This window comes from Channa argus, chromosome 7 (assembly GCF_033026475.1).
Source record: "Channa argus isolate prfri chromosome 7, Channa argus male v1.0, whole genome shotgun sequence".
In the NCBI taxonomy this organism is placed as follows: Eukaryota; Metazoa; Chordata; class Actinopteri; order Anabantiformes; family Channidae; genus Channa; species Channa argus.
Genome location: NC_090203.1, coordinates 18,254,031 through 18,265,811, shown reverse-complemented (window position 1 = coordinate 18,265,811; position 11,781 = coordinate 18,254,031). Strand labels below are relative to the sequence as shown.

The 11,781-nt window shown below is 41.0% G+C and overlaps 1 protein-coding gene across 5 annotated transcripts in view; it reads left to right on the top strand.

The window, feature by feature from the left end:
* The first annotated feature begins 2,109 nt into the window (after positions 1 to 2,109).
* Positions 2,110 to 11,781, top strand: part of LOC137130705 (CUB and sushi domain-containing protein 3-like) — a 194,197-nt gene continuing 184,525 nt past the window's right edge. For all 5 annotated transcript variants that reach the window (XR_010914879.1, XM_067511194.1, XM_067511192.1 and 2 more), the window contains exon 1: positions 2,110 to 2,647. Coding sequence is in view for 4 of the 5 variants with exons in the window: in XM_067511194.1 (XP_067367295.1) it covers positions 2,470 to 2,647 (178 nt within the window). In the remaining variant the exon portion in view is untranslated. The remainder of the gene's footprint in view (positions 2,648 to 11,781) is intronic.

The window sequence follows — 11,781 nt, the reverse complement described above, 5'->3', positions numbered from 1 at the left end:
AATATACAAAAAGTGAAGCGGTCCAAATACTTATAGAGCTACTTTACATATAACGCTCAACAGCTTTATACATCTTCATGAATATGTATCTTTAATTTCGGCTCGTATGACCTGATCATGCTGTAAGTAGACATGGACACACGCACACTGTTGCACACAAAATCAACCAGAGGATCCGGCGGGAGGCAGTCTGATTGCTCATGAAGCAGCAAGCAAGAGCTGCAAGAGACATCAATACTACTGAAGCCCACTCTCCTGGGCCCACCTGTCGATTACAGTGTTAAAGACAAGCTGCCTGGTGCCTCAATCAATTCCCAGCAGCCTCCACTGGACCTGCAGACACCTGAAGAATTCTGATGCCAGGAGGGAATAAGGGACGTTGCACTTCACACTGCCAGACACACAGTGGTTTGCTTCTGCAGCATAAAGCATTGAGATAAACAACTCTACAGAGAAATGGAGCAAGGATACAAATCTATCGCTCATGTGGTAGAGATTCACTTTGTAGGTGTGGAGTGAGATAGATTAATATCATGCTGTCCGCAGAAACATGTAAAATGAGATTTTCACAAAGCACTACAATACATTTCATTGAGTTAGCAAAGACACAATAAATGCAGAATAAAACCTAATTCACAAAATACAAAGCCCAATAAAGTGCTACAGGAATCCCATACAAATCTCACAGCAGCACAATTATAAATGCTATATTTATCACCATATGCCCTCTGGAGTTGAACTATGTTTTTTGAATATTTGGCCAAGGACAACAATTCCATTGCCCTCTGCTGCCTTATAATTAGACGAGATTAGAGCAGGATCAAGCTGTTTTCTCCCATTTATTCTCCCAAGGGAGAGCAGGGCTCAGGGTGGGAGGTTTACTGTCTAGCTATCTAACCTTGGACACGGAACAGAAACTTGCACAAAGATGACTTTTGGAGAGGACTGTGAGGTAAAAGGCTGTGATTCTTTTTTTTTTTTTTGCCTTGTGTTTCTGTTTGGTGGTTGTTTCTCATTGGATAAGAAACACAATCAACCAATTAGCGTTTTGAAGTGTAAAAATTGACGTAACCTTACCTTTTTATGATGCATAGTATTTTTAGTGGATAAAGATGAAAGCATCAGCCCTTTAACACACCAGGTCACACCCGATGCTCTGGTTTAGCCTTTCAGCACCATGGACAGCTCCCCCATGATGGAAGCACCTTTTCCCCTTCAGCCCCCCTCTTCAAATACAGAGATAGAGACCGGGTTAATTTATTAGGTTTCCTCATGAACATACCCGCTGGCTTCATGCTAATAAATCTCCCCAATACTAGGCCAAAGAATATTGATTACTATGGAGGCCACTGCTACTACATTTATTAACCGGGCAATATTCAAACCCGAAGCAACGCGCATGATCGATTTGAACCTCACATGATATCTAAGCTCTTTTCAAAGCTGCTGATCTTACAAGGTACAAACTTGAATTTGTGGGACTATTCAGAGCTTCAAGAGCCCAGACCATGTTGATGAAAAAGAAAGCGAGGCCGTGAGCATGAGGCTCCGCAGCTCTTGATGAAACCCCATCTGAATGTGTTACAAACCGAATGATGTTCATTCTAATATGCAATCACGGCCTCTCACTTCACTGCTCCCCCCTTTTTTCAAAGTAGAGGTCGGTGACTCTTCCGAAGCTAGATGGCAGAAGAGCCCCACTGCAACTAAGCTGCGCTTTGCGCCGTCATCGTCCCATCTTTGCATTGCAAATTGCCCAGCACCATCACTCCCAATGAGGGCTCCTCTCGATCTCCAAAATGAAAATCAGAGTTATGGTGGGATTGCCTACCAGGCGAATTTCTTTCATCAGCTTTCGTGATGGGATGCTGCCTGTATGAGTGTCACCCCCCCTCCCATTCACTTCATGCACACACACACGCTGTCATTAACAGAGTTCACTTCTATCTCAGGATTTCCATTATTTCCATAAAAACATGTCTCATCATCTCTTGCCACCCACACCTCACTGCTCCCACTTCATGATTTGTTACCCACTCATCAGCCACATCATACTTACACAGGACGCTCTCCCTTTCTGCACCCCCCCCCCCCTCCCCACCACCAACACCACCTTTTCTCCCTCACTCTGCGCGGTTCACTTGCCGATCGATAAAGGCAGCATTCAAACTGTAGACTCGACTCCTTTCCGTCTTCAGTGGGGATTCAAAGGGGAAGATGTTGAACGACCAATGTAAGACCGCACCACCAGAGATCCTCACATTTGATGCCCCTCTCAGCAGAGATGGTTGAGCCCTCGTCCAGGTTGCTCTGGTCCTATCCTAAAATTCAGTCTTGCTCACTTCTCTCCTATCAGCTGACATAGCGCGGCTCTGCTTGGCTCTCCTCTGAGAAGGGAACGGGAAACGACTTCAAACCCGCAGAAAGAAAAAGAAAAAAGGCAGTAGGTTACATGTGTTAGTTGTGAACATGAAGGGGATTTACAGAGAAGGATACTACGACGGATCTATTGAACTACTGGACGTTTTCAACAGGAGATGCATTAAATGTGGCCGAAGGGACTTTGTTCAAACCAAAACGATGAGGACTAGGACCGGAATTGTCTTTTGGAATCTCATCTTTTCTCTGATGTTCACTTGTGTGAAAGGTACGAGCCACTGCAGCAATTCTCTGTATTTTCTGATGCTTGCGGTTGTGTGTGTGTGTGTGCGTGTGTGCGTGCGTGAGAGAAACCAAAAGCTTTGCCGTTACAGACGTGCGCAAAATATGTTACCACGGTCTACTGGATGGAGTTTGAGGGGACGCATTTCACCGCTTTAGCGCTCAATGCAGGCTTTGACTGAGTCGCTCAATAAATATTCTTGCAGTAGCCTACGCTCCTTCTAATAGCCTACGTGAGCTGCTTTGCTTAGTAGGCTAACTAGTGAGTGCTGAGGCGCAAATGCATCCACTGCAGGTTTCCTATATGATGTGAAAAGATTCTAATTTATTAAGACTGAAGCCGCCCACATTTTTTCTGTTATGGGTCGAGTTTTCAAGTATTTATGTGAAATTTGCGTCAGCCCAATTTTCTCACCAGAAATGTTCCGGGAACCGTTTAGGGAGCCGAGGAAATTAGTAGTGTGGAACCAATTTGTCTACTGGTGTTTATCGGACTTGCCGGTGCAGGCAGGTGTAAGGTGGGCTTGTTAGTATTCTTGTGGCTCTTTCTTTCATGTGAATACTCGCTGTGGTGAGGTAACTGCTGGTTTCAGTTTTTATATGCATAAGCCATATGTAGTTAAACCAAGGGCACTTTCATTCAGTTTTAGTTAACAGACTAGTTCTTTTTCTGAGAAGCAACAGAATTCTTAGACGTTGTACCCCTCTGTTTTTCTCCTTCTCATCCACAGCACTAATTTGGTTCATGCTAGTTCAGCCTCTGTACAAACCAATAAAGCAATTGTTGCTCATTTCTTAAAGTTGCCATGTGCTCATCTGCTGTCTACTGATATTTAAACTTTTTAAACAGAAAACAAATAAAAATATCTTGCTACTTTGTAATGTCACTGACATGGAGGAACTTGTCTGTCTTTTCAGTGTGTGCCACAACTAAGTATTTACTGTTTAACTCGGTATGAAATTCTGTTTTCCTGCTAAAGTTGAATCCAAACAAGAAAGGCAGAATTAATTTTAACACAAAAAATGTGTTTTCTTCTCAGTCTCTTTCGTGTACGTGCCTGTGCACATTGTGTGTGGGAGTCTATGGCTGTTTATCTGTTGAAAGCATATATACGTGTGTGTGTCTGACTGTGGACACTCATAGATCTACATGCAGATTGTTCACTCTGTGAGTAATTCTTTTGTTTGTCTTTCGGGGGTTCATAAAATGTGCAGCATGCAGATTGGCAGCGGCCACCAAGAATGAGCCAAGTGGAGTTGAGCAGAGTCGGGCACAGTGCTGTTTCATCACCACCCACATTGTGGCAATGTCAAACCTCTAGGCCACCACCAATCCTCCTAGTTCTGTTACTTTTTAGGGAGCCAGCCAGCCAGGAACTGGAGGGATGAGAGGAGGAGGCTTGGGTCTTCACTTGGAAAAGAGCGGAGGAAATAGTGACACAGACCAAAGAGAGGAGGAAGAACCATGAAGTTCCTCTGTTCTGACAGTTGACTCGATGTTTGCATAAGTATAAAGATGCTGGATGTGGCCTGTGACTCACGTCTCCTGCTAAGATAATGATGCTGGGAAAAAACATAACTAGCAAAGTTAGTACAGGACCACTTTGCAGCCCTGGAGTTTTTTCAATGACTAAAAATGTATCATTTTGGACCCAGGATCCTGGGTGTGGGTGTTGCACGGTCTTGAGCTTGTCTTAGTTGTCTGTTTGATTTTTTTGTGATCTATACATTTCATTCCATTCACTGGAATTGTGACAATGTTTTTTTTTTTCAATTATTGAATCTGAAGTGAAGTAAAGAAGGTTTTATTAAAATAAAATACACTGCCTCAGAAAATCTGAGGACAAACGTTTACTGTAAATGTTTTACCTCATTCTCTGGGACACAAACACAACATTTCAGGAACCTAAATTGCAGGGACCGGAGCAAAAGACCTGCGTCGACCACAAATTGGATTCCTTTGCACTGAGAGTGAGAACATTACTTCATCTACTTTTGAGTACAAGAGCTGCGTTCGCTCTTTTTATGACAATCACAGTGCACCCATCGATTGGATGACGATCAATCACGTTCACAATAATAAAACAGTCACAAGGTTGAGAGCGGCCCATTGTTATGACAAATGTTCGTGCAAGTAGTGGATAATATCACATGAAAAAGTGGTTATGTTTGTAAAGAGTAAGTGAAGAAGATCCAGAAGTTACGGCCACCGATTCCTGGCTTTTCCCTTTAGGCTGTAAACTGATAAATGTTATGGCACATTGTAGATCAGATTTCCCTTTTCTGTCTGTTTATTTATCGGACAGTCCTAGTAGTGACCTGATAAAGAAAACGGGCTCACAGGACTCACAGAACACACAGTTACTGACCCACACATCAGAACATCAAATGACAGTGAATGATCAATGCCTGTGAGCAGACTGTTGTAATTATTCCCGACTTCTCAAAATCCCTCACAGCTTCCATATTATTTTTACCTACAGTACTTACACCAAGCAGTAATTGGTGGTAAACAGGTAGTTTCTGCACAAACAGTAATCTGGCCACTGAGCCCTTGATGAAGACTTTCACTCAATGTGATTATGTAAACAGGCTGGAAAGGCTGCTGGGGCTAATCAGGATTACAATTTGTCTGTGTAATTATACACTATCTACAATGAATGCGGGGTATTATCCCACTGCCCCAATGGTTCTTGATCCCCACAACCGAAGAAGAAGAGCCAAAGTGGGAGAAAAGAGAACCACAGTCCAACTGGAACTGGAAAAAAACTAATATAGTATAGTATAGTTACAGGGACTTGGAGCAGCAACAGATTACTAATGCCTCTATTACCACTGACATCTCCCTGGTTGTGCTAGTGGTGCAACAAAGAACTACAGTACACTGCCCTCCCACTGGCCTGTCACCTTGGGGAAGGCTCCTCCTGTAGATGTTCCTGAGCACTCTCTGTGAAAGTTGTATAGTGTGTTGGTTTTGATTAAGTCCGTTCTTCTCAGGTATCAGTTTAATATAGGCCTTACTCATGGGAGAGAGAGATTGGCTATATCTTGTCTTCAGGAGGAAAAATAGCTCACTGTTTGTTGAGATTAAATGAAATAGGTTGAGCAGGGACCCCTTCCAGAGTCAAGGCTACTGATTCAAGGTGGACTGTCTTCTGCACCTCAGGTGCCATTTTCAGAGAGGATTAAACTCTGTTAGTGTCTGGAGGGATATTTGCTGATAATAAAATATCTATGCGTTTAGTTTTATCCATGCAGTGGTTAACATTTATAAAGCCTGACAAGTGAAAATGTTGTTATCACACTGTTGTTGTGATATACTGTATTTCTGCAGTAAAACGTGCTTACCAACAGTTACTACGAGTGAATGTGCTGTAAATGCAGCAAAACCTTTGAGAGTTTCCTGTGTTCAGTGAAAAGCATTGATTCATTTTGTCATTTTCTTTTCTTTAATCTCATAAATAACGTCCCCCTTACACTTTATTTTCAGAATTATTCCCTCTATAGCCAGTGGCCATGCATAGGTGGACTGTTTAGTGGGGGTCATCATGAACCCACACTGATTTCAAAACTGAGGATAGCAGTTGTGTTAAACATATAGTATCTGTTGAATTACACCACTTTGTCGTCTGTGTTCAAGAGGAAACACTGGGCATTGCACATCCATCTAGATAGAAAATAGACCTAGACAAGTTGACCATAATATTAATTGCTGGTAAGATGTTCTCGGATCAGCTGTTAAGAGAATTATTGATTTCTTCATAAATGCTAAACTGCTCTTTATTTAACCATTGACTTGACAGTTTTTTAAGCATCCTCCTTTAAGAATAAGACAGCAAAACTCTTATACAGGTTTACAGTGTTTTTCTCAGCCAAGAAAAGACATTCAGGCCTCCGCTGTGCATGCTGAAAAGTCATTGATTGACTAATCATCTGATTTTAGAGCATCATGCTGTGCACACTGGCCTTTGGTCCCGACCTGTGGAGCCTTATTTATTAAAGCACTTATTCATCCACTTTTATCTTTCTTAGTTTAAAACCAGATTTAATCTCAGCCATAAGGGCATGCTACATCACTGAAATGGAATGTAGATTCAACCTCTATCAAAAACAGGCAGCACCAGCTGTTTTAGACCTGCACTCCTAAACCAACCCATGACATCTAAAGACAATGAAGGAGGCAGCAGGTTAAAATGGACATGGAAAAAGAAAAAGAAAAAAAAAATCACTTCTTTACTGTGACACCCAGCAGTTAAGTGTCAAACACATGTTTTTTGTAGGTATGTGTATTTGATTTTATGCATTTTACAATGTACAAAATGTAAAAGATTATTTGCTACTTAACAAAATCTACTGTAGCAGCTCTAACTTGAGTGTTCCTGAACTAGGTTTTACGGCTGGGGTTTTATTATTTTAATTGTTGGTGTCAAATTATTTTTAACTACATTACAGTATGGCCCATCAGGTTATAGATATTTTGAAAAGGGAAATGAGTGGTACATTTATTTAAAACACCTGTGGGTCATAAAGCAGTTTGTATTTTGTTATGAGTCATATACACTGCAGATTAGCTGTCATACAGTACTGTTTTATTATGGTATATGTAAGAGATGCGACTGGTGTTGAAAGGTAACACTCCAAAACATGCACAGACAACATGATATTTCAGAATTCACAGCTAAAACTCAGATTCACCGTGGAGGAGCGTTCACATTGCACGAGCTACGCATTACTTTTCTTTCCCGGAGTGGATTGTTTCAACCGCTGTGTTTGTTTGTCTTCAGATAGAAGAAGACATATTGTTGTTCCTTGCTTATTTCCTTTTTCCTTTTCCATTTCTTTATTATTTACTTATTTATTTGCGGATCAAGTGTTGGTGTTATTGTTTGTTCGGTAAATTGGAGGATAGAGAGACATGCGTCCCATTAAATGTGTTGCTGGCACACAGTTTTGTGTTGTACAGCAGCTCTCACAGTGGTGGCCTGGCATCAGGTGCAGTATGGCTCAGTAGCACTTTGAGGAGGTATTGGTGTCTAGCTATAAAATACAGTATCTGTTAGGAAGTAGCTAAAGCACCACCAGCATGCAGACGTTGGGAAACAGTTATTATACTTGGCCACGCAGCACACAACCACTGCTATTACCTTGTGCAATGGTGTGTGTTTGGTGTGTGTATTTGTGCATGTGCCAGCTGTGTTTCAGTGTGGCCCTGTGTTTGATTTTAGTATTTTTCACCTCAGTGGTTGGCAATTTAAAACCACCAAATGGAATATTTTAGAGCCCTTTTCCAAATTGCAGTGACACACTCATGAGTTAATAGTCATTCTCTAGAAAGCCTCTTTTCTGTTTCTGCTGTATGGGACACATTTCCCTTTCATCAAGCATGCAGACAAGCATAGTAAGGGGCTGCGATTATGCAAGGAGGATCAGTATGACTTGTGAAGGTGCAGCACTACGATTCAGATAAAATCCTTCTCTCTGGGGACATAAGTTTAAGATTTATGCCTACTAAGGTTGCCATCTAAGCCCTGGCAAATTCAGTTATTCCTGTGCCACTGAAAGAGCATTTCATTTTAGGTCTGTGGCTATTGATGTCAGTTTGTTATCGATATGAGCGAAACATGTTTTGAGTGCTTAAAACAAAATTACCACTAAATACATCTCCTCATCTTTGATTTGATATTGAGGAACGGCCAGAATATTTGGCTTCTGAAAGCATAACAGTAGAAAAGCAATTGTTTTAATTGGATACACAATCTATCATTTTCATTTAATATTCCTTTATTTTTAGTATTTTGTGAAGGTTTTAGTTTCACTCAGATCACATTTTTCTTTATTGCACTGTATCATCGAGGGCGGCTTAGGTTCAGAAAATTGCAAGGTGGCCCACCAAGGTCATTGGGGGTTCAATCCCCGACTCCTCCTAGCAGTATGTTAAAATACCTCTTGACACGACGCTAAACTCCAAGCTCCTGATGGGTTAGAGAAGCGCCTTTCATATTATCATTGTGTGAATGGGTGAATGTGAAGCAAGGTTGCAATTTACTGTTTGCTAGCTGAAGCAAAATAACTGCAAACCACTTACATTATTGTTAAAATTGCATAGGAAAAAAAGCCCTCAATTTTCTCTGAAAACTAAACTATAAAATGTGTAAAATCTATACTCAGCAACACTTTATAACACTGCTGTTTCTCTTTGTGATGCTTTGTGACCGCTGTGGATAAAGCAGCGAGAGGAACTTTGCAGCAAATGAATCCTACAGGCTGTTTGCTGACCTTTGTTTTGCTTGGTAAAGGCTCTATCTTTCCACCTGGTGCACTGTAACTAGGCCTCACTGATGGATCTGCCTATATTGGCTGACTCAACTTTAAGGTCAGGTGCACATCAATGCAGTTTATTTGAACTTTAACTTTGATTTCCACGAGTGGTGTTGTTGCTTCTCTCTCTCTTTATGAGAGGTCATCATCACGAGCATGATTAAATGCCAGCGAGAGGAAGAGGTTTCCTTGACTAGGCATACACCTGTACATAAAGAAAGTGCTGTAAGACTGGGAAGAGAAGAGACGTTTGAAAGTGCATAGGCTCATTGATATTGGGGTTGGAATTTGTTTGAAGAAAGATACTGTGCTGTCTACAGGCTGAAAGCAAAACAATATTGTAAATGTATTCATTTTGAGCAAACATAAAAATATTTGGAATAAAATCCTACACCACCCATTACATGCGTATGCACTCATTATTTATTAGGTAATACAGCACAGTATACAGCTACATGTACATATATGTGCTCCCTTTTGTTCTCTTTCTCATATACAGTTTCTCACAAAGATGTCAGAGATTTAAAAAGTAATTTTAATGCAAAGGCCTTGGTTAAAAAAACCCACCAGTAATGAAGGTTAAATAAAACAGTAATAATACAAAATAACATAACAGTTTAAGGCATTATATCACTGTGCACTATATGGAAAAGCTCTGCTTTTTAAAGAAAATAACAGTTGGCCTCCAACATCTCATGGGTATCTCTTCTAAACTCATAAGAGAGAAGAAACCTGTTTACCTCTACCTCCTTTAGTCTTTTGGCCAAAGGGACCAAACCCTCCACACACCGTGTACAGAAATCTGGCGTGTTTGTATATATCCAGGCATGCCTCTGGGTGTTTGTGTGTGCAAATAAATGTAAGATGCTATGGAAAACCCCCGACTACTACAATATTTTGCTACAATCTGACATTGTTGATGTAGAAGCTTTTCTTTTGACACCATGGACCCTTCAAAATGTAGTCCTTTTTTATAGGTCCAAGCAGACCTAGCCCAGTCCTTTTACAAAGAGCTTTGCAGCTCAAAGAGCTTTGGCAGACATAAGACATACTGAATAGAACACAGAACTGCCCCCCCCCCCCCCCCCCCCCCCCCCAAAAAAAAAAATCTTCATAAGTAATAAATTCACAGTCGCTTTTTACAAGTAACTGATGGAAGTCTTTTTAAAACGTTTGCAAACTACATGCCATTTGGGGGAAAATGTTAATTGTTGAAATTTTGCTACATCATGCTTTCAGCCCACTGGTGCCAAAGGGGGGCACTATAACATTTCTTTAATGGCCACTACTTTGTATCCTATCATTAAAGACACAGAAACTTTCCTTTCAATGTTTCACTGTCTCCTCTCAGACTGGCTTTGATAAGTTAGATACATATCACTCGTCTCGTTTGGAAAACATGTAATGGACCTGGTCTCACATAAACGGGGAATGACAGACAGTCGAAAAGACAGTACAATGGACAGTAGATAAATCCATCTTTAAGACACTAGAGACACTACAGCAAATGGGACACAATAAATTTGGTGGTATAAACTAAGTGCTGTATTCTTTCATTAGAATTCAACCGATTCACTGCCAGGGTAAGAAAAGAATTTTAATCTGCCCATGGGATCGTGAAACAACTGCCTGAAGGGAGCAGGTCAAGTTTGTGAATTTGCATTTTTCAAGCCCATTTAATGCTGGTCTAAAATAGTCATTTGGGATGGGCAATCTCTCATAGCCATCAGCAATCACCTATTACTCAATGCTCTATTTGTCGCTCATAATAATTTGAATGACAGCAAATGACTTCTTCTCCACCCTCCCTGCTGCACATAATAATTTCCCTTTATGGCTAAACTACAAATCTGCATTAATGGTGGGGGACAACATATTGGCTGTTTTCTTCTCTAGGGATCACCTACCCATTCATACACAGGTCCTGGTATTAGGAAGCTGAAATGCTCTTCCAGGATTAAAGTAAACATTAAATAACCAATTTGACTTGCAAAAAAATCATTTAGGCCTTGAAAATAATTGGAGACGGTCTTTGTTGCAAAATGCATTTTCTTTGTAAAATCAACCTGAATTTTCCTCCACACCTGGTACAGCATTGTGCTTCATTAACTGATTCATTTTGGCCAAAATGTTTGTATTCACTGGCAGAGGATGAAAGAATCATGTCCAGTAGTTTTGCCCTTTGCATTAGAGGGAAGCTCTACAGTTCAAGGCTAAAAATGGTACCTCCAGAAACATCTTAAGAGTGGGGGGAAAAAACTGCAGTTCAACTCTTTGTGTTTTGCTCAGCAAGTTGAAAAGTCAGATATAAGCATCAAAGGTGTGTTAAGGGTAAATGTGACATTTGTGTGTGCACCCAAAAGGCCGGGGGTAAATGTAACTATGTGAGGAGCAGCTGGGACTGTTCTTGAGCTGTGTGTCTGCCAGCCAGGCTGCCTGCTGAGGGCCCTGCTTCTGCCAGACTTGTGCGTTATGATACCAATTCATATTTCTGAACCGCATTTTCCCCACTGTGCAATCACAGCATGTCGTTAATTTGGTTTCTCATCACAATTTATGGTCGGTGTTGGAGTATGGCGTTAACATGGGGTCGGAGAAAACCCCAGGGACTGTGATTTGCAATTGATGTAATGATGGAGGTCGATGCACTCTACTAAGAGGTGACAGTAGAATTCAAATAAGATGTACTGTGAGTCTAAGTTGTAATTCCATGCACAGTACTTTCTCACCTACAAGAAAACCCATGCTGCCTCCATGTTTTCCTATGAAGTTACAAGATGGATGTTTACAATGTTCTTTTTA